Genomic DNA, 25,263 nt, shown 5'->3' on the forward strand with positions numbered 1-25,263 from the left:
GGAACGATCTCGGGAGTAACAGGATGTCTTCCTTACTGAGGAATTTTGGTCCCTTCAAGGATTTAGGGCTGAAAAAAGGTCTAACATCGAATGTTCTTGCTGTCAATGCTGCAAACACTTGACATGTTTTTGCACGAAGAGGCAGCCTTTCGTTTAAACTGCTTCGCTTTGAATCACCGAAGGGAGGGAAATGTCAAACGTCTATTTTGAGAAGGGAAGAAATAGCCGCGCACAGAAAGGGAAGGGAAGCTTCATACGTAAAACTAATGTGATTAATGACGTGTAAACAAGGGTGAGAATTGTGTATGATACGATGGGCTAGGGGAGGAGATTTCCGATTCTGGCATCCATCCAGGAGTGCCGATGCTGCGTTTCATTATTAAGACGTTTTAGATTAAAAAAAAAAATGCCTGAATTTTGTTTGAACTGTCTTCAGTAATCGGAACCATGACACTTGCTTTGACAACATATGGAGAAGCAGCCTTTTTCTTTTAACTTGTGTGTTACTCTTGAGAGTTAGAATTAGACGATACAGGGGGAAGGAAGGAGGATGAATGTGCATGGAATAAGTTAAGACGTAACGATATTGTAGTAGTGCACGATTCAAGGCTGTCTGAAATAAGAGATGATAAGAAATGGCGGGTTGGAGAACTGGAAGGAGAGCCTGCATTTCCAACTAATCGGAGAAAGTGATTTAGGACTGTTAATTGGAGGAGGGAATTGTACTTTGAAACTCTTGTGCTCAGAGGAGGGGAATTCAGATTTTGGCTTCGACCGTGTACGTGCCGATGTTATGCTCCTCGAATAAAGATTCTTTAAGGTAAACAACGCCTTAAAGTTCTTTGAAGTTCTTTGAAGAGTTTCATCTGTCGGAACCAGGACAAGGTCATTATATGGAGCTGAGGACAAAGGACGGGAAACACACACACACACACACACACACACCCTCCCCCCGAAGATCCAATCGTTTCCTGCTATTTACGTGGAATAAAAAAAATCGGAGCGAACCTGGAACGTTTTTGCTTTTCAATCAGAAATTTATTTTTAATTACATTATGTAAGAATATTGCAGTCTATTTTACAAGTTCGAGGAGCAGGACGGTGGGAGAGGTGAGTCTGGACCAGTTAAACCGAGAGGAGAGTCGGAATTAAAAAATGAGAGAGAGAGAGAGAGAGAGAGAGAGAGGGAGGGAGAGAGAGAGAGAAAGAGGGAGGGGGGGGGGAGAGAGAGAGAGAGAGAGAGAGGGAGAGGGAGAGAGGGAGAGAAAAGAGAGAGACGGGGAGCCGAGCAAAGGAAACGTGAAACGAATAAAGAGCCAATGAATCAACTGAGCTGACAGACACCCTGCCAAGAAGGCGACTAAGGACGGAGACATATAAAGATCTAAAAAAAAAAAAAAACCCAACCCATGTACAGTCTTGATCCTTCGTGCCCATTTGGGTGCTCTCCCCCACAAAAAAGTCCTTCCTCCCTTACCCAATATCCGAGCAGATGTGGCTACAGCGTTGCCTTGTCCCGGAGGGAAGAGAGGGCTACGTTCAAGAGCACGAGTCTCGCCAGGCCCTAGATCTCCTAAGGGGGGGAGGGTCTTCTTTCCACTTGGGGGGGGAGAGAAACTGGGGATTTGGCCCCCCGGGGAATCAGGTGAGGGGAGGAACTAAGCCAGGCCTGAGCCTGCCACGGCCGGCTCTCAAACGTAGAACAGTCTTACTTTGGAAGTGCTGACAAGGAGGTCGTCGTCGTAAAACTTGGTTTCTATGATCACGTTCCCGCTGCAGAGGGGAGGGGGGGGGGACAAGAAGGCAGAAGGAAAGGAACGGGGAAGGGGAAAAAAAAGGTTAAATAATAATAATAATAATAATAATAATAATAATAATAATGATAATAATAATAATAATAATAATAATAACAACAACAACAACAACAACACGAAAGGTTAAATTAATAATAATAATAATAATAATAATAATAATAATAATAATAATAATAATAATAATAATAATAATTTAATTTGTATACCGCCCTTCTCCCGGAGGACTCAGGGCGGTGAACAGGGCAATACACAATAAAAATAGAATACAAAAATTAAAAAGCCATTAAACATTATGCCCATAAAATTAATACATATTAAAATTAAAACTATTTATAAAAACCCAACCCCATCCCGTCAAATGGCAGAAGAGAGACGGTTAAGGCTTTAAAAACTGGGCAGCGTCCCTGAGTCTAGGGCTCCGAATGTGCCCCGTTTGGGGGGGGGGGCTTTACTGTTATTTATCTGATATATTTTTTTTGCACTGCCTTTATGACTTTATCAGTAACTCAAGGCGGCGAACATTTCCTCGTACGCCTTCCTTGTCTTTTTCTCACCTTCACAGCAACCCTGTGAGGCGGGTTGGACGGAGGGAGAATGATTGGCCCAAAGTCACCCAGCCGGCTTTCGCGCCCAAGGCAGGACTAGAACTCACAGCCACCCTGCGACTGGTCCAAAGTCACTCAGTTGGCTTTCGTGCTGAAGGCAGAACTAGAACTCACAGCCACCTGGTGGCTGGCCCAAAGTCACCCAGCCAGCTTTCATACCTCAGGGAGGACTAGAACTCATAGCCACCCTGTGACTGGTTCAAAGTCACCCAGCCGGCTTTCATGCCTAAGGCAGAACTAGAACTCACAGCCACCTGGTGATTGGCCCAAAGTCACCCAGCCAGCTTTCATACCTCAGGGAGGACTAGAACTCACAGCCGCCCTGAGATTGGTCCAAAGTCACTCAGTTGGCTTTCACGCCTAAGGAGGAACTAGAACTCATAGCCACTTGGTGATTGGTCCAGTCATCCAGCCGACATTCACGCCTAAGGCAGGACTAGAACTCACCGTCTCCTGATTTCTAGGCCAGCACCTTAACCACTACACCAACTAGTTAATTATTTCAGTTGCTGCCTATATTTATTGTGCAGTATTTTTAATTGTTTTAAATGTTTTTCTTTTATTGTAGTAATTGTTTTTATATCTTTAGCACTGTCAGCTGCCCTGAGTCATTGGTTGAGATAGGTGGCTGTAGAAAATGAATGAATGCATGTATGAATGAATGAATGAATTAGCCTAAATGACTTCCTGGAGTCAGGATTGTGGAACTTGGAAAGTCAGGCTCCGAAGCATAAAAGAATTTATCCTTTCACGGCACAAGCAGCCAACCCTAAATATACAAACTGAATGCAATAAAGTTTAAAAAAAAGCCGAGGCTGTAATTTGATTTTGTATTTTACTGCACTGCAAAACGTTGGAAATCAATGATTTTTTTTCTTCCCCCTTATCCCTCCCTGTCCCTTTCCCTATTATCTTTATTTTCATTTTTATTTCTTATATACGACAACCTCAATAAAAATGAAAACAAAAAAGACATCAGGTGAAGCTCCCCCGTGAGTTCAAGCCGAGACGCTTGGCGACGCCCTAACCCTAACCCTAACAAAATTAACGAGAAGAATAAAATAACAATCGGGAAATTAAGGCTTGCTTCACCACCGCTTGGAGCCAGAGAATTCAGCTTTGGAGCTGACTTCGGCTACGACACCCGAACTGGGATCCTCTCCCCCTTTTCCGCCTTCTCGGCGTTCTGGGAAGTCGGGGGATTTTTGACCCGGGCTTGTGTGAACGAGAAGACGAAAACGCAACCCACTCACGTGAGAACATTAGCAGGCATCATTTGCGACTCCGGAGCTGCTTCTATCAAAGACTGCCAGGTGTTGGTGGAGTTTGGGATGACAAAGCCGAACTCAAAAAACCACTCTGCAGAGATAGGAAGAAGGTGAGTGCCATTAAAAAAAACCACCCCAAATTCACCCCCTTTACGCTTGTCCGGCTAAATAACAGCCTGGAAGCTACCCCCCACTTGTCCCTCAGTCTCATATATGGGCAGGATCTGAAATGGTCTCAAGCAGTGTTTTTGAACCACGACAAGTTTAAGACGTGTGGACTTCAGCTCCCAGAATTCCCCAGCCACCTATGGTGGCTGGGAAATTCTGGGAGCTGAAGTCCACACGTCTGAAAAGTTGCTAAAGTTGGGAAACCCTTGCCAGAGAAACCAAATTCTTCCATCTTTCAGCTCCAAAGAACAATTCAGACGTGCTCTCCGCACGGGGCAGGATTTGAAGTCATCTAGACCCGTGTTTCTCAACCTCAGCAAGCTTAAGATAACCATAACACAGTTGGAAGGGATCTTGGAGGTCTTCTAGTACCGGGCCGCGGCATGCCGGCAACTGGTCCGCACAAACAAGCAAAGCCCCGTCTGTGGGCTGCAGGCAGCACACAAAACCACACACACACTCCGGTCCGTGGGAAACTCTCTCTCCACAGAACCGGTCCCTGGTGCCCAAAAGGTGTTGGGCATCTCTGCAATACAGGTTTGTATTGTACACAATACTCCTGAATTGTATTGTCTACATTTCGTATGTGTATGTGTGTATGCATGTATGTATATACGAAATGTGGAATGAATGAAAATATATATATATATATATATATATATATATATATATATATATATATATATATATATATATATATATATATATATATATATGACAAATGCTTGTTAACTATTTTTTAGATTACCTTGCTAGGTCCCAAACATGGGACAAATCTTTATTTCCTGTGTCAGCTTATCCTGAAGGCCATCGACAGGCAGTAGTCACACCGGTGACAGCTCATATTTGTGTAAATTTTAAATTGCTAACAAATTTTAAATTGCTATATGTATATCACACTTTAGTTAAACTTAATTACTTAAACTAAATTTGTATATCAGTGATTGCATGTTCTCTGTAAATTCCATACGCTAAATAATAAATAATAATAAACCTTATAGAATGACTTCTGATAGGGTGGAAAAATGTTAATTCTTTCTGCTGCCTCTCTCTCTCCTTCTCTCTCTCTCTCCCTCCCTCCTTCTCTCGCTCGCTTCCTTTCTCCTTCTCTCTCTATCCCTCCTCTCTCCTTCCTTCCCTCTCCCCCTCTCTCCTCCCTTCTCTCCCCTCTCTCCTTCCCTCTTTCCCTCCCTCTTCTCTCTCCCTTCCTCCCTTCCTCTCCCTCCCTCTCTTGCTCCCTCCCCCTGCTCCCTTCTCTCTCCCCCCTTTCCTTCCTTCTCTCTGTGCCTCCCTCCCTCCTTCTCTCTCTCCTTCTCTCTCCCTCCCTCCTTCTCTCCTTCCTTCCCTTCCCTTCCCCTTCTCTCTGTCCCCCCTCTCCTTCCCTCCCCCTCCTCCCTTCTCTCTTCCTCTCCCCTTCCTTCTCTCCCTCCCTCCCTTGCTCTCCCCCTCTTCCCTTCTCTCTCTCCCCTCCTCTCCTTCCTTCTCTCTCTCTCTCTCTCTGTGCCTCCTTCTCTCCTTCTCTCTCTCTCTCTCTCTCCCTCCCTCCCTCCCTCTCTCTCTTCACCTCCTTGGTGAACACCCAGCCCAGGTCTCCCTAGAGGAGTAAAACAGCACCTTCTAGACATTGTCCCTTGAAATAAACTTTCTGCTCCAGGCGGAATTTTTCCATCTGCTCCGTGGAGGAAAAATTGAGCTCCCGAGACACAGCTTTGCATTTCAGAATTTTCTTAGGAACTCGAGCTGAGAAAGAGAGAAAGGAGAGAGAGGGCGGGGGGGGGGGGTTTAGAAAATTAAGATGCCCAATAATAAGACAAGGCCTGCTTGCCTGCCTGCGGTGGCCCACGGGGGCTCGGATGTCAGCGTATGCCAAGAGGCGCTTCCAAAAGTTGTAAAAAGGCAGGCAGGCAGGCTGGGTAACGCAACTGCTCCTCCGCTCTCCCGTGCAAGTAAGAAAACCAGCAGGGCGTAATCTGTGCCCGTGGAGCCAGATGAAAAAGGCCAAAAAAAAAAAAAATTATGCTAGGGATGCACGGCAACCATTCCCTGCACTTTTCGAAAGCCTGCGTTTGCGGGCGGAGAAGAATCACACAGCTGGGAGACTTTCGATTCACACTTTCATTCTACGTCAGGGCTCAGAAGAGACTTTGCCCAATGGAAAGGGTTTCCCCCCCCAACAAGGGGGTTATCAGCCCTTGAAAGCAGCAGAGAGGAATCCCTCCCCTGGTTTGGAAGGCATTAATGCCGTGTAAATTAGGTATTATTCAGCAGGGTAGCAGAGCGATTTTGGATCTATATAATAACAATAATAATAATAATAATAATAATAATAATAATAATAATAATAATAATAATAATAATAATAATAATAATAATAATAATAATAAGTCTTCATTGATTAGCCCAGGGGTAAGCCACCTTGGCGCTTTTATGACTGGTGGACTTCAACTCCCAGAATTCCTCAGCCAGCATGGCTCAGCTTGGAAACCTCTCCCTTTCCCCTCAGCGTGGCTGGCTCAGGAATTCTGGGAGTTGAAGTCCACGAGTCATGAAGGGGCCTAGGCCTAGGCCAGGGGTAGGCAACCTCGGCTCTTTTATGACTGGTGGACTTCAACTCCCAGAATTCCTCAGCCAGCATGGCTCAGCTTGGAAACATCTCCCTTTCCCCTCAGCATGGCTGGTTCAGGAATTCTGGGAGTTGAAGTCCACCAGTCATAAAAGGGTCATAGTTCCCCCCCCCCATGCTGGCTCAGGAATTCTGGGAGTTCAAGTCCATGAGTCATAAAAGAGCCAAGGTTGCCTACCCCTGGATTAGCCCTTGGGCTATATCAAAGTGGATCTATATAATAAAGACTGTGGAATCTGGAACCTAACAGTGGATCTTGAAAAAAAAAGCCAATGGCCAGATTAATGGTTGGCAAGACAACTGATGATGGTGATGATGATATAGAATAGAACAGAACAGAATAGAATTACAGAATAGAATAGAATTATAGAATAGCAGAATAGAATAGAATTATAGAATAAAATAGAATAGAATAGAATTACAGAATAGAATAGAATTACAGAATAGAACAGAATTATAGAATAGCAGAATAGAATAGAATTATAGAATAAAATAGAATAGAATTACAGAATAGAATAGAATTACAGAATAGAACAGAATAGAATAGAATTATAGAATAGCAGAATAGAATTATAGCATAAAATAGAATAGAATTACAGAATAGAATAGAATTACAGTATAGAATAGACTTACAGAATAGAATAGAATTAAAGAATAGAATTATAGAATAGAATTACAGAATAGAATTAAAGAATAGAATAGAAGAATAGAATAGAATTAAAGAATAGAACAGAGTAGAATAGAATAGAATTAAAGAATAGAATTAAAGAATAGAAGAATAGAATAGAATTAAAGAATAGAACAGAGTAGAATAGAATAGAATCTTTGTCATTGTGTAACTCACAACGAAATTAAGTGCTGTCCACAGTGCTACACACAAGTAAAAACCACAAGTAAGAACATACATTATATACATACATCCTTCACATTCTATTCAGACTCAGGGGTGCCCAGAAACAAACCAGGGTTCCACCAAGTCTTGCTCATAGCGATGAAAATTTTGGACTCGGTTGGGGTCGAAAGTTGAAGGCTACCTGTATTTCTACCTGTTAGCTGAGCTCACACCGGAAGTCTTCTCTGCACAACGAGCTTTTTAGTTGCAAAGCCCGTCCGAAGACTTTGCAGAGCAATTTCAGGCTGCCGGCTAATTAACCCATCGAGTAAATAAATCACGAGCCTTTCAAACCAGGAGTCTCCAACCTGGGCAACTCTTCGGACTTGTGGGCTTCAACTCCCAGAGTTCCTGAGCCAACCGTGCTGCTTGGAGAATTCCAGGAGTTGGGAGTCGACAGGCCTTAAAAAAGGGGGGGAATTCTGGGAGTCAGGAGTCCGCGCATCTTAAAGCTGGCTGGGGGGACTCTGGGAGCTTGAAGTCCACATTTCTTCGAATGATGGGAGACACCCTGGCCCAGAAAATCCCCCAAACAGCCAACGCTTTACCTTCGTGCTCCACTCCGGGGACCGAGAGATCTTCGGTGCCTTGCCAGAGGATTTTCCCGGTCTCTGCATCCCGGAGATTCATCCAATTTCTGTTTGTATGACAGTTGAGGAAGATAAATATAAAAGGGAAAAACACATGTCTGAACTGTGACCTTACTGTCACATTCTCCCAGGGCAGGGGGGTCTTCAAACCTGGCCCTTTTGTGACTTCTGGACTTCAAGTCCCAGGATTCCTCAGCCAGGCACGCGTGACTGCTATCATGTCTCCCCTCGTCCTTCTCTTTGTTAAACCAGTAACTGTGAGAGGGATCTTGGAGTCTTAGTAGACAATCTCTTCAATATGAGCCAGCAGTGTGTTGCAGCTGCCAAAAAAGCCAACACAGTGCTAGGCTGCATTAACAGAGGGATAGTATCAAGATCAAGTGAAGTACTAATACCACTTTACAATGCTTTGGAAAGGCCACACCTGGAATACTGCATCCAGTTTTGGTCACCACGATGTAAAAAGATATCGAGACTCTAGAAAGGGTACAGAGAAGAGCAACAAAGATGATTGGGGGACTGGAGGCTAAAACATATAGGGAACGGTTGCTGGAATTGGGTATGTGTAGTTTAACGAAGGGTGAGGGGTGACATGATAGCAGTCTTCCAATATCTCAGGGGCTGCCCCAAAGAAGAGGGAGTCAAGCTATTCTCCAAAGCCCCTGAAGGCAGGACAAGAAGCAACGGATGGAAACTAGTCAAGGAGAGAAGCAACCTAGAACTAAGAAGAAACTTCCTGACAGTGAGAACAATTAATCAGTGGAACAATGCTGGTAAATGCTCCAACACTGGAGGTTTTTAAGAAGAGACTGGACAGCCATTTGCCTGAAATGGTATAAGGTTTCCTGCATGAGCAGGGGGTTGGACTAGATGACCTCCAAGGTCCCTTCCAACTTATTATTATTATTATTATTATTATTATTATTATTATTATTATTATTATTATTATTATTATTATTATTATTATTATTATTATAAACCAGACATAACCAATTCCAGCAACCGTTCCTTATATGTTTTAGCCTCCAGTCCCCTGATCCTCTTTGTTGCTCTTCTCTGTACTCTTTCTAGAGTCTCAACATCTTTTTTACATCGTGGTAACCAAAACTGGATGCAGGATTCCAAGTGTGGCCTTACCAAGGGATTGTAAAGTGGTATTAGCATGTCACGTGACCTTGATTCTCTCCCTCTGTTAATGCAGCCCAGCACTGTGTTGGCTTTTTTGGCAGCTGTAGCACACGGCTGGCTCCTATTTAAGTGATTGTCCACTAGGACTCCAAGATCCCTCTCAGAGAATCGCGCAGCGTGTGTCCGAATGTAGTCAGAGGTGCCAACACAAATCAGTTTCATATAAATAAGTATATTTACAGTAAATAAGATAGCCAAACCGGAGCGGAAAGGAAGGGAATTCCCCCTTTACTCTCACACAGCCAGTCTAAGTTATGATTCTTTCACACGATGCCCGGCTCTCTTTAACCAATTAGCAACAACTGTGTGTTTTTACTCATTGTCCGACCCTTCACTGCTCCAGCTATTAAAATTTAAATATCTGAACAAAATTACTTCCTGTAATAACCTTTTTACCTGTGGCAGAATCAAATCAGCAAAAATATTTTTAGAGAACGTTCTGCATCCTGCAATCTGTTAAAATGACAGTGGCACTCCATCCATTCCCAACTCAGAATTAAATAGCAACGGACCCGCATCTCTCCAACTGGGAGTGTCGGACCCCAAACCTGACGTAAAATAAGGACCCAGGTGTGGTTGTATGGCAGTTGGATGTGCTTGCCAGAGAAAGGAAGAAGGAAGCTTGGAAGATGGAGGCTAGCAGAATAAGAGAGTTGGAAGGGATCCTGGAGGTGGTCTAGACCCTATGCAATTTCAGTCAAATGGCTGTCCAGTCTCTTCTTAAAAACCTCCAGTGACGGAGCACCCACAGCTTCTGGAGGGAAGCTGTTCCACTGGTTGATTGTTCTCACTGTCGGGAAATTTCTCCAAAGTTCTAGGAGAACTCCTAGGTTAGGTTAGGTTAGGATAGGATAGGATAGGGTAGGATAGAACAGAACAGAATAGTTTAAGTTTATTGAATTTATATACCGCCCTTTCCCCGTAGGACTCAGGGCGGTTTACAAGGTATTTAAAAACGTCAATACAATACAAAAGTTAAAAACAATTAAAAACAATTAAATTTGATCCCTGAAAAATATAAAACCCCCAATTAAAAACTCTCAGCCTGGGCTGGAAAGCTCAAAGAGCCAAGTCTTCAGGTCCCGGCGGAATGAACGAAGGTCAGGGGCAGTCCTGAGCTCTACGGGCAGCTGGTTCCAAAGGGCAGGTGTACCCACAGAGAAGGCCCTCCCCCTGGGTGTTATCCGCCGGCAATCTTATACCGGCGGTACCCTGAGAAGGCCCTCCCTGTGGGAGCGCACAGGACGAAGGGAATTTGATGCCGGCAGCAGGTGTTCCCTTAGATAATCCGGACCCAAGCCATTTAGGGCTTTATAGGTCATCACCAGCACCTTGAATCTCACCCGGAGGGCAACCGGAAGCCAATGCAGCTCGCGGAGTAGAGGTGTTACACGGGAGTATCGGGAAACCCCCATCACAACTTGCGCGGCCGCATTCTGCACCAGCTGGAGCCTCCGAATGGTCCTCAAGGGCAGCCCCATGTAGAGAGCGTTGCAGTAGTCTAACCGGGAGGTCACGAGAGCATGGGTGACTGTGCGTAGGGCATCTCGGTCCAGATAGGGTCGCAACTGGCGCACCAGGTGAACCTGGGCAAAAGCCCCTCTGGTCACGGCTCCTATGTGATCTTCAAAATAGAATATAGGAAAGGAATAGAATAGGCCTTACATTTAGGCAGGAAAAATCAAAAGGCACAAATACAGACTGGGCCAGACCTGACTCAAAAACAGCGACTGTTAGATGGACCTAGTGGAGTCCTAGTGGACGATCACTTAACTATGGGCCAGCCCTGTGCAGCAGCAGCCAAAAAAGCTGATACAATCCTGGGTTGTATAAACAGAGGCATAGAATCAAGATCACGCGAAGTATTATTACCGCTTTATAAAACCCTAGTGAGACCACACCTGGAATACTGCAGCCAGTTTGGGTCACCTTATCATAAAAAAGATGTTGAGAGTTTGGAAAAAAATTCAGAGAAGAGCAACTAAGACGATCCAAGGCCTGGAGACCAAAACGTATGAAGAACAGCTGCGGGACTTGGGTTTGGCTAGTCTAAAGAAAAAGAAGAAAGAGGGGAGACGTGATAGCAGTTATTCCGGTATTTTAAGGGGCTGCCACAAAGAAGAGGGGGTCAGGTTATTCTCCAAAGCACCAGAGAGGGGAGGACGAGAAGCAACGGATGGAAACTGACCAAAGAGAGAAACAACCTGGAATTAAGTCCTGACAATGAGGACAATCAACCGGTGGAACAGCTTGCCACCAGAAATCGCGGGTGCTCCCATCACTGGAGATTTTTAAGAAGAGACTGGGCAGTCACTTGTCTGAGATGGTGTAGATTTTCCCGCTTGAGGGGTGGACTAGAAGACCTCCAAGGTCCCTTCCAGCTCTATTCTATTCTAATAACAGAAATTTCAGCTGTGGCTGTTTTAAGTCGAGAATTACCTGCACCGAGCTATGCTTCAAGCTATGGGGTGGGGTGGGGGAAAGAAAAAAAGAAGGAAACATTTTGTTAGCCTTCTCTGGGCTAATGCCACTCAGATGTGCTGGAGCGAAGCTCCTGAAACATACAGTATGGAAGTTGAACGTGTTGGGAGGGTATCCAGCGGATGGGTAGATGCCGGCCCGTGAAGCATTAAAAGACAAAAGGAACTTGAGTGGTCGGGAGAGGCAACAATGGCTGCAAGCATTGGATTTCAGGAGGGATTCCAAACCCATTAATTCTGTTTTAATTGCTCATTTCCTTCCATTCTCCGTTGGGAACAAAAAAATAAATAAATAGGAGGGTACGTGGGATCCAGATGTAAAAACTTCCAAAGCGGCTAAGTTTCTCATCTGCATGGAGGAGAGAGGGACGCGTGCAGCAGGCAGAACGTTTTGTTCAAAGCGGGCTGCGGACTGCACTTTTTAAATTTTTTTGCATCGTGCTTTCGTTTTTTTTTTATCAACAATATAACTCCGGGCGGGGAATTAGTCTGCGTCGTCAGCCTTCCTTTTTAGCTCGCCCGAATGGGGAGACAGCTGAGATAGGCAAACATCACAGGCAGGTACCTTATGAGGTGGTCCGGTGATTCCCAAAATTTTGAACCTGTTTTCCCAAACGCAGAGACACCAGGGTGGGAAAGGCTATAGCAGGGGTCTTCAAACGTGGCCCTTTTATGACTGGTGGACTTCGACTCCCAGAATTCCTCCGCCAGCGTGCCTGGCTGAGGAATTCTGGGAGTTGAAGTCCACAAGCAGGGGTCTTCAAACGTGGCCCTTTTATGACTAGTGGACCTCGACTCCCAGATTGCCTCAGCCAGCGTGCCTGGCTGAGGAATTCTTTGAGTTGAAGTCCACAAGCAGGGGTCTTCAAACGTGGCCCTTTTATGACTGGTGGACTTCGACTCCCAGATTGCCTCAGCCAGCGTGCCTGGCTGAGGAAATCTGGAAGTCGAAGTCCACAAGCAGGGGTCTTCAAATGTGGCCCTTTTATGACTGGTGGACTTCGACTCCCAGAATTCCTCCGCCAGCGTGCCTGGCTGAGGAATTCTGGGAGTTGAAGTCCACAAGCAGGAGTCTTCAAACATGCCCCTTTTATGACTGGTGGACTTCGACTCCCAGATTTCCTCAGCCAGTTTGCCTGGCTGAGGAATTCAGCATGCCTGGCTGAGGAATTCTGTGAGTTGAAGTCCACAAGCAGGGGGTCTTCAAACGTTGCCCTTTTATGACTGGTGGACTTCGACTCCCAGAATTCCTCAGCCAGCGTGAGGGGGCTCGCAAGGAACCGTCTCTTTTATAATTCCTGCCCATTACAAAAAGGAGCTTTCCCTGGAATAAGGGAAGGGGGTAGGGTTAGTTTTGAAAGATGCAATAACCACCACTTCCAAAGCACCTTTGGGTCATCGTTTCCTGCATCCAGACATTGCTGTTTTCCAGTCAGCCTCCCATCCAGGGACCTCAAGAGCCAATCACTTCAAGGTAATCTAATCGAGGAAACGAATCCAGGAGAGAAGCAACCTGGAATTAAGGAGAAACTTCCCGACAGTGAGGACAATTAACCAGTGGAACTACCTGCCTCCAGAAATCGTGGGCGCTCCGTCACAGGAGGCTTTTAAGAAGAGACTGGACAGCCCCTTGTCTGAAATGGTATAAGGTCTCCTGCCTGAGCAGGGGGTTGGACTAGATGACCTCCAAGGTCCCTTCCAGCTTCTGTTCTGATTGATTCCTTTCTCAGCCAACCCAATGCAGAAAAATACCACAAACGTACTGGCAGAGCTACAAAAATGGGGGTGGGGGTGGAAAGAGATGTTTGTAAGAGTCCAGAGAACTGGATTTCTCTCATCCTGTGAGTTACATATGAAAAGATGATGCAAAATTATGCATTGGGTTGACGGACGATGAGCTTTCCTATCCTCCAATCCTTTCCTTTCTCAATTCTCTAAGTCAGTATTGACTTGTGAAATTTGACCTTTCCAGAGTAGAAATGATCCGTTGGAGATTATGAAGACATATTTTTATTTTGTTCTATTCTATTTATCTATCCTGCTTTTATTAGAAGATGTCCAAGGTCCTTTCCAGCTTCTGTTCTACTCTACTCTATTCTATTCTATTCTATTCTAATTCTATTCTATTCTATTCTATTCTATTCTATTCTATTCTATTCTATTCTATTCTATTCTATTCTATTCTACTCTATTCTATTCTATTCTATTCTATTCTATTCCCATAATTTTCTATTCTATTCTATTCTATTCTATTCTATTCTATTCTATTCTATTCTATTCTATTCTATTCTATTCTATTCTATTCTATTCTATTCTGTAATTCTATTCTATTATTCTGTTCTGTAATTGTATTCTATTCTAATTCTATTCTATTCTATTCTATTCTATTCTATTCTATTCTATTATTCTGTTCTGTAATTGTATTCTATTCTAATTCTATTCTATTCTATTCTATTCTATTCTGTAATTCTATTCTATTATTCTGTTCTGTAATTGTATTCTATTCTAATTCTATTCTATTCTATTCTATTCTATTCTATTCTATTCTGTAATTCTATTCTATTATTCTGTTCTGTAATTGTATTCTATTCTAATTCTATTCTATTCTATTCTATTCTATTCTGTAATTCTATTCTATTATTCTGTTCTGTAATTGTATTCTATTCTAATTCTATTCTATTCTATTCTATTCTATTCTGTAATTCTATTCTATTATTCTGTTCTGTAATTGTATTCTATTCTAATTCTATTCTATTCTATTCTATTCTATTCTATTCTATTCTGTAATTCTATTCTATTATTCTGTTCTGTAATTGTATTCTATTCTAATTCTATTCTATTCTATTCTATTCTATTCTGTAATTCTATTCTATTATTCTGTTCTGTAATTGTATTCTATTCTAATTCTATTCTATTCTATTCTATTCTATTCTATTCTATTCTGTAATTCTATTCTATTATTCTGTTCTGTAATTGTATTCTATTCTAATTCTATTCTATTCTATATTCTATTCTGTTATTCTATTCTATATTCTATTCTATTCTATTCTATAATTCTATTCTATTAATAAGTTGGAAGGGACCTTGGAGGTCATCTAGTCCAACCCCCTGCTCAGGCAGGAAACCCTATACCATTTCAGACAAATGGCTGTCCAGTCTCTTCTTAAAAACTTTCAGTGTTGGAGCATTCACCGCTTCTGGAGGCAGGTTGTTCCACTGGTTAATTGTTCTAACTGTCAGGAAGTTTCTCCTTAGTTCCAGGTTGCTTCTCTCCTTGATCGGTTTCCATCCGTTGCTTCTTGTCCTGCCTTCAGGGGCTTTGGAGAATAGCTTGACTCCCTCTTCTTTGGGGTAGCCCCTGAGATACTGGAAGACTGCTATCCTTCTCTTCGGTAAACCAGACATAACCAATTCCAGCAGCCGTTCCTTATATGTCTTGGCTTTTTTGGCAGCTGCAGCACACGGCTGGCTCATATCTAAGTGACTGTCCACTAGGACTCCGAGATCCCTCTCACAGTTACTACTATTGAGCAAGGTACCCCCTGTACTATACCTGTGCATTTGGTTTTTCTTGCCTAAATGTAGAACCTTACTTTTTCACCATTGAATTTCATTTTGTTAGATAGCGCCCAGTGTTCGAGTCTGTCCAGATCCTCCTGTATTTTAAGCCTATCTTCTGGAGTATTGGCTCTTCCTGCCAGCTTGGTGTCGTCTGCAAATTTCATGAGTTCCCCATCTATCCCCTCATCCAAATCATTAATGAAGATGTTGAAGAGCACCGGGCCCAGAACGGAGCCCTTGGACGCCCCACTACACACTTCCTTCCATGTAGATGCGGTTCCATTGAGGACCACACGCTGAGTACGGCCCGTCAGCCAGCTACGAATCCATCTGGTGGTGATTCTGTCTAACCCACATTTTTCTATCTTATCAAGTAGTAGGTTGCGGTCTACTTTATCAAATGCCTTAGTGAAGTCCAAGTAAATTATATCCACAGCATTCCTCTGGTCCACTAATTTTGTCACTTGGTCAAAGAATGCAATAAGATTTGTCTGGCACGATCTGTTTTTGACAAACCCATGTTGACTTTTAGTGATGACTTTGTTTGCATCAAGGTGTTCGCTGATTTGTTGTTTGATTATCTTTTCCAGAATCTTCCCAGGTATTGAGGTCAGGCTGATAGGTCTTTAGTTTCCTGGATCTATTTTTTTTCCCTTTTTTCCAGACCTCTGCTAGTTCCCAAAGTGCTCCAGGATCTTTGAAAAATATAGTTCAGTGGTTCTGAGATCACGTCTGCCAGTTCCTTGAGAACCTTGGGGTGTAATCCATCTGGTCCTGGTGATTTGAACTCGTCTAGGCTGGACAGGTGCTCACTTACCATTTTCTTGCCTATCTTTACTTGCGTTTCTATTCTGTTTTTATGGCACTATTTTTGATAGGTTGGTCTGTTTTCTTTGTGTAAAGACAGATGGAAAAAATGAGTTAAATAGTTCTGCTTTCAACTTTGGTCACAAGGCTTAGTTCATTTTGAGCCTTAGCTTTTCTCATTTCGTCTTTGCAGGCTCAGGCTATTTGCCGATATTCTGACTTAGTTATGTGCCGCTCTTTCCACTTCTTATACTTGTCCTTTTTATCTTTCAATTTATCAGAGAGTTCTTTATGCAGCCATGCTGGTTTCTTTTGAGAGCTGTTATTTTTCTTCTTTGTTGGTATTGTGCTAGACTGGGCTTTTATTATCTCACTTTTCAAAGTTTCCCAAGCTTCTTGAGTTGTTTTCCCCTTGAGGATTCTCATCCATGGAATTCTTCCCAAGGTCTCTCTAAGTTTATTGAAATTAGCTCTTTTAAAGTCCAAGACTCTAGTTTGGCTGTGTTCTATTGCTTGTGCTTCCAGAATGTTGAATTCCAATATTACATGATCACTTCCCCCCAAGGTTCCTGTGGCTTCAATACCTTCTATCATTTCATCTCTGTTTGTGAGGATTAGGTCCAATATGGCTAATCCCCTAGTTCCCTTCTCTACTTTTTGGGAGAGAAAGTTGTCTGCTAGGTTTGTCAGGAATCTGTTTGATCTTCCACTTGGTGCAGAGTTTGTCTCCCAGTTGATATCAGGGTAATTAAAGTCCCCCATCACTATTGTGATGTGCTTCTTACATACCTTAGTTAGCTAACTAGCAAAAAGTTCACCTATTTCCTCTGCTTGGTTGGGCGGCCTATAGTATACACCTATGGCAATGTCATTTTTTATATTGACCCAAATGCATTCAAGTTTACAGTTTTTGTCTATTCTATTCTATTCTATTCTATTCTGTTCTGTTCTGTTCTGTTCTGTTCTGTTCTGTTCTATTCTATTCTATTCTATATTCTATTAACTTTAAAAAAAATAACCCTGTGAGGTAGGCTGCGCTGAGAAAGAGTGGTTGGCCCAAAATCACCCATCTGGCTTTCACACCTAAGGCGGAACTAGAACTCACTGTTTCTGGGTGATTGGCCTATCACCCAATTAGCTTTCATGCTTAAGACAGGACTATAACTCACAGTCTCCTGGTCATTGGCCCAAAGTCACCCAGTTGGCTTTCGTGCCTTAAGGCAAGAACTAGAACTCACAGACTCCTGGCTTCTAGATTTGTGCCTTAGACCAAACTGGATCTCTATCAAGTGAACAGCCTCCATGACAATCCCTTTCTTGGTTGGTTGCTTTCATTTTGCGTCTTCAACCAGCATCTTCCTACTCATGGTCCTCCAGGTTCCCAGCAACCCTCGAGTTTAGTGGCATAAACAGCAATCTACTCTGTCTCTCTTCCCACTTTTCTGAGCTCCTCAGCCTTGCCTCTCTACGACGTCAGCCTTTTTTCCAAGGCTGCAGCCGAGACATTTCACAACTCCTGGCACGGAAGTGAGAATCCGAGGCAGAACTGGGAAACCCACACAATTACCTCTAGGAGGCGGCAACAACTGAAGTCAACTTTAATCAGCAGACGGCAAAAAAGGCCGCAGCTCTTTAAGGACACGCTTGGGGTCTGCCGTATGGGACCACGTGCAGAGAAATCAAAGCATCCTTATAGCCTAGGGGTGGGGAACCATGCTGGCTCGGGAATTCTGGGAGTTGAAGTCCACTAGTCGTGAAAGGGCCAGGTTTGAAGACCCCTGTTATAATAATAGTTAGTTCTCTCTACTAACAATATTCCAGTATTTGAGGGGCTGCCACAAGGAAGAGAGGGGGGGGTCAACGTCCTACGGGAAAGGGCGGTATATAAATTCAATAAAATTCAAAATTCAAATTCAAATCCTTTGCAACCTCCTGTGTTTCCTGAGCGATCCACTAGACAGGTGCTCTGCTTCTAGGCACGGGCCGAAGTCGACCTGCAGCCGAAGACCGCACAGCCTGAAGTGGGTTCTCCAAAGTCCTTAAAAACAAAGGCGGTTTGCTGCTGCTTTTTTATTTTTTACAGAGTTTCCCGCTGCAACTGGGCTCTCTTTGGGCCCGGGATTCAGATCACATCTGCTCTACAGACCCGCGGGGAAATCCGCCAGGATCCCCGGAGAGGGCGAAGCACCAACCCACCCGTCCTCCTTTGGTTTCCATTACACAGATGAAAAACACCACCTCATTTCTCTCTCCACACACCCCCCCCCAATGTCAAATACATACTTTTCCTCTCCAGAACATCAACAAAAGAGATCAAACACACACACACACACATAGCCTGGCATTCTCAGAAGACCTGGGAGCAGCAGCAAAGAGAGTATGCCGGATTCACCAGGGACGGTGGCGGGCACGCCAATGACGGTGGCCCACGGCTACCATGGTGATGCTGCCAAAGGATCCTTTGTACCCTGTTACAAATTAAGAAGGAGGAAGCAAGAGGCTGAATCGTGAGAGGTAGGGAAGGGCCCCCTCTCTCAAGGCTTGAATAATAGTAACAGCAACAAGAACAACAACCACAGCAAGAAATATCATTTGCCTGCAAGCAAGAACTGTCAAGTCAAACTTGAGAAGACAGCAACAGACAGTCAGTGCCGCCTATGCAAAGAAGCTGAAGAGACAGTGGACCACCTGGTGAGCTGCTGCAAGAAGATCGCACAGACTGACTACAAGCAGCGGCACGACAAAGTAGCCACAATGGCGCATTGGAAGATCTGCAAGAAGTATCGTTTGCCTGCAAGCAAGAACTGGTGGGATCATAAAATAGAGAAAGTCACAGAAAATGATCGAGTTAAACTGCTCTGGGACTTCAGAATTGAAACAGACAAGCACCTGCAACATAACACCCCGGACTTAACAATTGTCGAGAAGAAAGACAAAAAAGTCTGGATCGTGGACGTGGCAGTGCCTGGAGACAGCAGACGAGACGAGAAAGAAATGGAGAAGATCACAAAATACAAAGACCCACAAACAGGAACAGAACGACTGTGGCAAAGGCAAGCAAGGGTGGTACCAATAGTAAGAGGCGCCTCGGGTGCAATCCCAAAACAACTGGAGCACCACTTGAACACCATCATCGGCATTGACAAATTCACCATTAGTCAATTGCAAAAGGTGGCCTTACTAGGAACTGCTTCCATCCTGTGACGAGATCTGTAATACCGTCCAACATCCACATCTGCCTATCCCAGGTCCTTGGGAAGGACTCGATGGGTAGACAAAAATGCCAAATCCAGTCTGAACATCTGGCTGACTGTGCCATGATCAACAACAACAACAACAACAACAACAATAATAATAATGATGATGATGATGATGATGGAGGGTACCTTGAAGGTCATCTAGTCCTACCCCCTGCTCAGGCAGGAAACCCTATACCATTTCAGACAAAGGGGCCGTCCAGTCTCTTCTTCGAAACTTCCAGTGACGGCTGGAATCAGAAGACAGGTGGTCCTCGATTTACAACAGTTTCGTTTAGTGACTGTTCACACCACGGCCCAGAAAAAAGTGACTTAGGACCATTTTTTCCACACTTACGAATGTTGCAGCATCCCCCGCGGTCACGGAATCAAAATTCAGACACCTGGCAACTGACTCATGTTTATGACGGTCGCAGCATCCCCCGGGAATCGTGTGATTTCCCCTTTTGCGACCTTCTGACGGGCAAAGTCCACGGCGGAAGCCGGATTCACTTAATGACCACCCGACTAGCTTACCGACTGCAGGGACCCGCTTAAAAATGTTGGCGAGGAAGGTCGCAAAATGGGGCAGAACTCACTTGACAAACGTCCCGCTTAATGACAGAAATGTGGGGTTCGACTGTGGTCACAAGGCGAGGACTACCTGTGCCGAGCTACCGGTCAACAGCCACGTTACTCACTTAACAACGGAAGGGATTCGGTGAGCAGGTGTGGCGGGAAAGGTGGCAAAATGGGGCAAAAAAACTCACCGAACTTGTTGTGTCAGTTAGCCAGGGAAATCTGGGGCTCCATTGCGGCCGTAAGTCGAGGACTCCCTGTACACAAAGGCGGAGCCCTCTTCCACCCTAAGATAAGATGAGCATCTTCAATCAATTCTCCACAAAATTCTGGATTTGAATCAGGCAGGAGGGTGAAGTTAGGGCTTGTGTGTTTCAGAGTTAACCTTGAATGATTTCGCAGTGGACTCCTAAATGAACTTTAGAACAGAATAGAGCTGAGGGGGACCTGGGAGGTCTTCTAGTCCAGCCCCCTACTCGGGCAGGAGAACCTATATATCGTCTAAGACACGTGACTTAAAAACCTCCAGTGTTGAAGCACCCACAACTTCTGGAGGCAAGCTAGGTAATCAGAATAGAGCTTGGTGGTCTTCTAGTCCAGCCCCCTGCTCAAGCAGATAGTTGGTTGTCTAGCCTCTTCTTAAAAACCTCCAGTGATGGAGCGCCCACGATTTCCGGTGGCAAGCTGTTCCACTGCTTGATTCTCCTCACTGTCAGGAAGTTTCTCCTTAATTCCAGGTTGCTTCTCTCCATGATCAGCTTCCATCCATTGTTTCTCATCCTTCCCTCCGGTGCTTTGGTGAATAAAGTGACCCCCCCCTCTTCTTGGTGGCAGCCCCTCAAATACTGGAACGCTGCTATCATGTCTCCCCTTTCTTCTTTGGTTTAGACTAGCCAAAGCCACGTTCTGCAGCCGTTCTACGTACGTTTTGGTCTTCAGGCCTTGGATCATCTTAGTTGCTCTTCCTCTTGCATTTTTTCCAGACTCTCAACATCTTTTTTTTGTGATGTGGTGACCAAAATTGGCTGCAGTATTCCAGGTGTGGCCTCACCAGGGTTTTGTAAAGCGGTACTAATACTTTAAAGGGACGCGGTGGCTCAGTGGGTTAGGACGCTGAGCTTGTCGATCAGAAGGTCGGCAGTTTGGCGGGTCGAATCTCGAGTGCCGCGTAACAGAGTAAGCGCCTGTTACTCGTCCCAGCTTCTGCCAACCTAGCAGTTCGAAAGCACGTAAAAATGCAAGTAGAAAAATAGGGACCACTCCGGTGGGAAGGTAACAGCGTTCCGTGCGCCTTTGTCGTCTAGTCATGCCGGCCACATGACCACGGAGACGTCCTCGGACAAACGCTGGCTCTTCGGCTATGAAACGGAGATGAGCACTGGCCCCTAGAGTCGGAAACGACTAGCACGCATGTGCGGGGGAACCTTTACCTTTACCTTTACTAATACTTTTGCGTGATGTTGATTCTGTGCCTCCGTTCATGCCACCCAGCATTGTATTAGCTTTTTTTGGTCTGGAGCATTTATGAATTAACTGGCCAAACATGTTCCAACTCTGCCTTACAGATTCCTAAAGAGGGCAGGCAGCCTATTGTAGAATCTGCAGGAAAGGGAATTGCAAGAAAACTTAAGAATGTAAAAAAAAAAAATCTTTTGCTCCTCCATTCCCCCCCCTTTTTTTTTTTTTACATTTTGCCTTTTCCCAGAGAAGCACAGTTAAATAACCCAGGGTTTCTCAACCTTGGGGACTTTTAAAAATGGTGGACTTCCAACTCACAGCCATGCTGGCCGAGGAATTCTGGGAATTGAAGTCCACCTATCTTAAAGTCCCCAAGTTTGAGAAACGCCGACATAACCGTCGGCTTGTTCTAAAGGGCTATGCCCGACAAAGGCCTTTAGATGTCAGCTGTGGATCAAAAGATGGAGATATGATCACAGGAGGTCCGAGTGGAATTACGGCATCCAGTTTTGGTCACCACGATGTAAAAAAGATGTTGACACTCTAGAAAGAGGGCAGAGAAGAGCAACAAAGAGGATCAGGGGACTGGAGGCTAAAACATACAAAAAAACGGTTGCTGGAATTGGGATGTCTAGTTTAATGAAGAGAAGGACGAGCGGGGACATGATAGCCGCGTTCCAGTATCTCAGGGGCTGCCCCAAAGCAGAAGGAGTCAAGCTATTCTCCAAAGTGCCCGAAGGCAGGACAAGAAGCAGCGGAGGAAAACCAATCAAGGAGAGAAGCAACCTGGAATTAAGGAGAAATTTCCTGACAGTTAGAACAATCAACCAGTGGAACAATCTGCCTCCAGAAGCGGTGGATGCTCCAACACTGGAGGTTTTTAAGAAGAGACTGGACTGCCATTTGCCTGAAATGGGTGTTGGGCAATGATGGCGAACCTTTTAGAGACCGAGTGCCCAAACTGCGACCCAAAACCCACTTATGTATCGGTGGGAGCCAGGTGGGCGTGGCCCATTGGGTGGGCCTGGCTGCGGTGGTGACCGCAGACTGGGTGGGACTAAAAAGTTCAAAGAATCAATTCCAACTTTGCGAGATCTTTTTTTTCCCCCGCGAGTTGTTGAAATTGATCGATCGATTGAACTTTTTTTTTTTTTTTTGCACACGGCGGCGGAGGCCTAAAGCGAAAAAGTTTTATAAAAGCCAGCTGAAGGCCTAGGACTGGGGCTCTGTGTGCCACCTGTGGCACACGTGCCGTACGTTCGGCACCACGGGTGTAGGGTTTCCTGCCTGAGCAGGGGGTTGGACTAGATGACCTCCAAGGTCCCTTCCAACTTTATTATCATTATTATTATTATTATTATTATTATTATTATTATTATTAATTCTCTGCTTCTACTCATTTGTGACAACTAAGAAGAGCAGGGGTGGCGTTGCAAAGGAGAACGGCTATAAAGCTCACTGGAATACATCACCCACAACATCTGGCTAACCACTGTTCCAGAAAGGAAGCTCAACTTTACAGATGTTAAGTCCTCCTTTCCCATGGGACCTTCCATATGCTTTCCCCGAACCGATGCAGAGGTCTAAAAACACGCCAGTCTCTTCTCGGGCGCGCACACCAGAAAAACGACAGCGACTTTTTCCGAGGCCAGAACCAGGTGGCTTCTTAAAACTTTTCTTACGTTCTCTTTCCTCTAATCCCACTTTAACAGCAACGAGTTGGGTGTGTGTGTTAGGGTTTGTTCCTCAAAACGTGGCCACTTTAAGACTGGTGGACTTCAACTCCCAGAATTCCCCAGCCAGCCATGGCTGGCTGGGGAATTCTGGGAGTTGAAGTCCACCAGTCTTAAAGTGGCCACGTTTTGAGGACCCCCTGAGTTAGGGAAAGCTCTGCCGCAGGGCAGCCCGCTGCAAACTTCCAACCGTGCAAAACGGAAGCCTTGTAAAGCCTCAAATTTACGACGGGTGCTGACTGTGCCATTAGTCGAGGACCGAGTGACTTTTACTCCTCAGCAATGAGAGAAATAAGCAACGTGATGAAATGAGAGGGGGGGGGAAAGAAAGCAGCTGGAAGATCTTTGTACCTAAGGAAAAGGAAGACTGGTTGGGGAGCTGGCAAAGAGACAACAACAACAACAACAAAAAATCAAGAATTTCTGTAAAAGAAGTGGCTAGTCCTCAACGTATAACCATTTGTTTAATGGCCGTCCGAAGTTACAACCACACTGAAAAAAACAGTGGCTTACGACCATTTTTCACGCTTGCAGCCACTGCAGCGTCCCCCCATGGTCACGTGATCCAAATTCGGACGCTTGGCAACGGACTCAGATTTACGACGGTCGCCGTGCCCTTTGGGGTCGCGCGATCCCCCTTTGGCGACCTTCTGACAAGCAAACTCAAAGGGGGGAGAGAGAAAGCGGAGCCAGATTCACGGAACCACCGAGATTCTAATAACTTCACAGCTGCAGCGATTCGCTGAATGGTTTTGGCGAGGAAGGTCACGAAATGGGGCCAAACTCACTTTAACGGCCGCCTCGCTTAAGCCGCAGAAATTCTGGGCTCCGTTGTGGCCTTTGAGCCGAGGAGGACTCCCTGCGCCCTTCGTTGTGGGCTGGTTGCAGAGCGTTGCAGCGTGAACCGAATGCGTAAATAAAACCTTTTGTAAAGTTGTCTTGATTTCTCGGAATGCCCGCTGAGGTGTCCCTCCGGTTCTGCAAGCCGATCTATCTTCATAGTCCATTCTGTTGACCAGGAAGCCAAATTCTAAACTCTATACACACACAACACACAAACACACACACACAGAGCTATAAAATCCATCAGTGCTAACCCTGGGGTATCTCTCCTGTTCTTAAACTTGACCGGGACTTGGGCTAATGCCTCCTTAAGTAACACCAGCTGCCTGCAATTAGTGCAGGTTCGCATCCCACCAGGCTCAAGGTTGACTCAGCCTTCCATCCTTCCGAGGTAGGTAAAATGAGGACCCAGATTGTTGGGGGCAATTAAGCTGACTTTGTAATAATGCCGCTTGGGGGGGTGTGTGAAAGCCCTAATAAGCAGGCATATACATAGAATGAAGGCTACTGCTAAGCTTGTAAGCCGCCCTGAGTCTTTGGAGAAGGGCGAGATATAAATGGAATTTTTTTTTAAAAAAAATCCTGTGTGGCCTTAAATCTCTTTTGCAGAAGAGTCCCGAGTGAGCAACTGCAGGTTCGCCCTTGAGAAGAGAAACGGGCAGCTTAATCCAGTTTGGGCCAGTGTTTTGGGAAATGGGCTTCCTCCGATGTATCGCCAAGCAGAAAGCTGGCAGGAACCGTCTGAAGCATTGAGCCAGGCAAATCAAGGTAGACTTGGGTCAGATTCAAGATGCAGATTTCCTTGTAGAATAAGAATAATCATAATAACAACGATAAAGTTGGAAGGGACCTTGGAGGTCATCTAGTCCAACCCCCTGCTCAGGCAGGAAACCCTACACCATTTCAGACAAATGGCTGTCCAGTCTCTTCTTAAAAACCTCCAGTGTTGGAGCACCCACAACTTCTGGAGGCAGGTTGTTCCACTGGTTAATTGTTCTCACTGTCAGGAAATTCCTCCTTAGTTCCAGGTTGCTTCTCTCCTTGACGAGTTTCCATCCGTTGCTTCTTGTCCTGCCTTCAGGGGCTTTGGAGAATAGCTTGACTCCCTCTTCTTTGGGGCAGCCCCTGAGATACTGGAAGGCTGCTGTCCTGTCCCCCACCTCGTCCCTTCTCTTCATTAGACTAGACATACCCAATTCCAGCAACCGTTCCCTATATGTTTTAGCCTCCAGTCCCCTGATCATCTTTGTTTTCTTTAGGGCAGGGCTTTTCAAATCAGTGGTACGGGTACCACCTGTGGTACCTTGGCACCTGGCAGGTGGTACGCGGCCATCCTAGAAAAGTGGCAGTGGGGGAAGGGAAGGAGCTGAACCGGTGGCAGCACCGCACAAGCCTGAGCGAGAGACGGCTGGAGCTGC

General features: G+C 45.1%; 1 protein-coding gene across 1 annotated transcript; it reads right to left on the reverse strand.

Moving 5' to 3' along the window:
• Positions 1-944: 944 nt before the first annotated feature.
• PDE6D (phosphodiesterase 6D) lies at positions 945-8,021 on the reverse strand. Its single transcript, XM_083365067.1, has 4 exons — positions 7,919-8,021; positions 5,470-5,595; positions 3,673-3,778; positions 945-1,773 (listed from the first exon to the last, which is right to left on the reverse strand). Exons 1-4 carry the CDS (start codon positions 7,998-8,000, stop codon positions 1,692-1,694), a joined length of 396 nt encoding a protein of 131 aa, XP_083221193.1. The 5' UTR covers positions 8,001-8,021; the 3' UTR covers positions 945-1,691.
• Between the last annotated feature and the right edge of the window lie 17,242 nt (positions 8,022-25,263).

This window comes from Vipera ursinii (genome assembly GCF_947247035.1).
Source record: "Vipera ursinii genome assembly, chromosome: 5".
Lineage (NCBI taxonomy): Eukaryota > Metazoa > Chordata > Lepidosauria > Squamata > Viperidae > Vipera > Vipera ursinii.

Coding starts and splice junctions, on each gene's coding strand:
- PDE6D (XM_083365067.1), bottom strand. CDS start 8,000: ATGAATCTCCGGGATGCAGAGACCGGGAAAATCCTCTGGCAAGGCACC. Junction 5,596..7,918: donor CCCCGGAGTGGAGCACGAAG/GTAAAGCGTTGG, acceptor TCTCTTTCTCAG/CTCGAGTTCCTAAGAAAATT. Junction 1,774..3,672: donor ATGCCTGCTAATGTTCTCAC/GTGAGTGGGTTG, acceptor TCCCCTCTGCAG/CGGGAACGTGATCATAGAAA.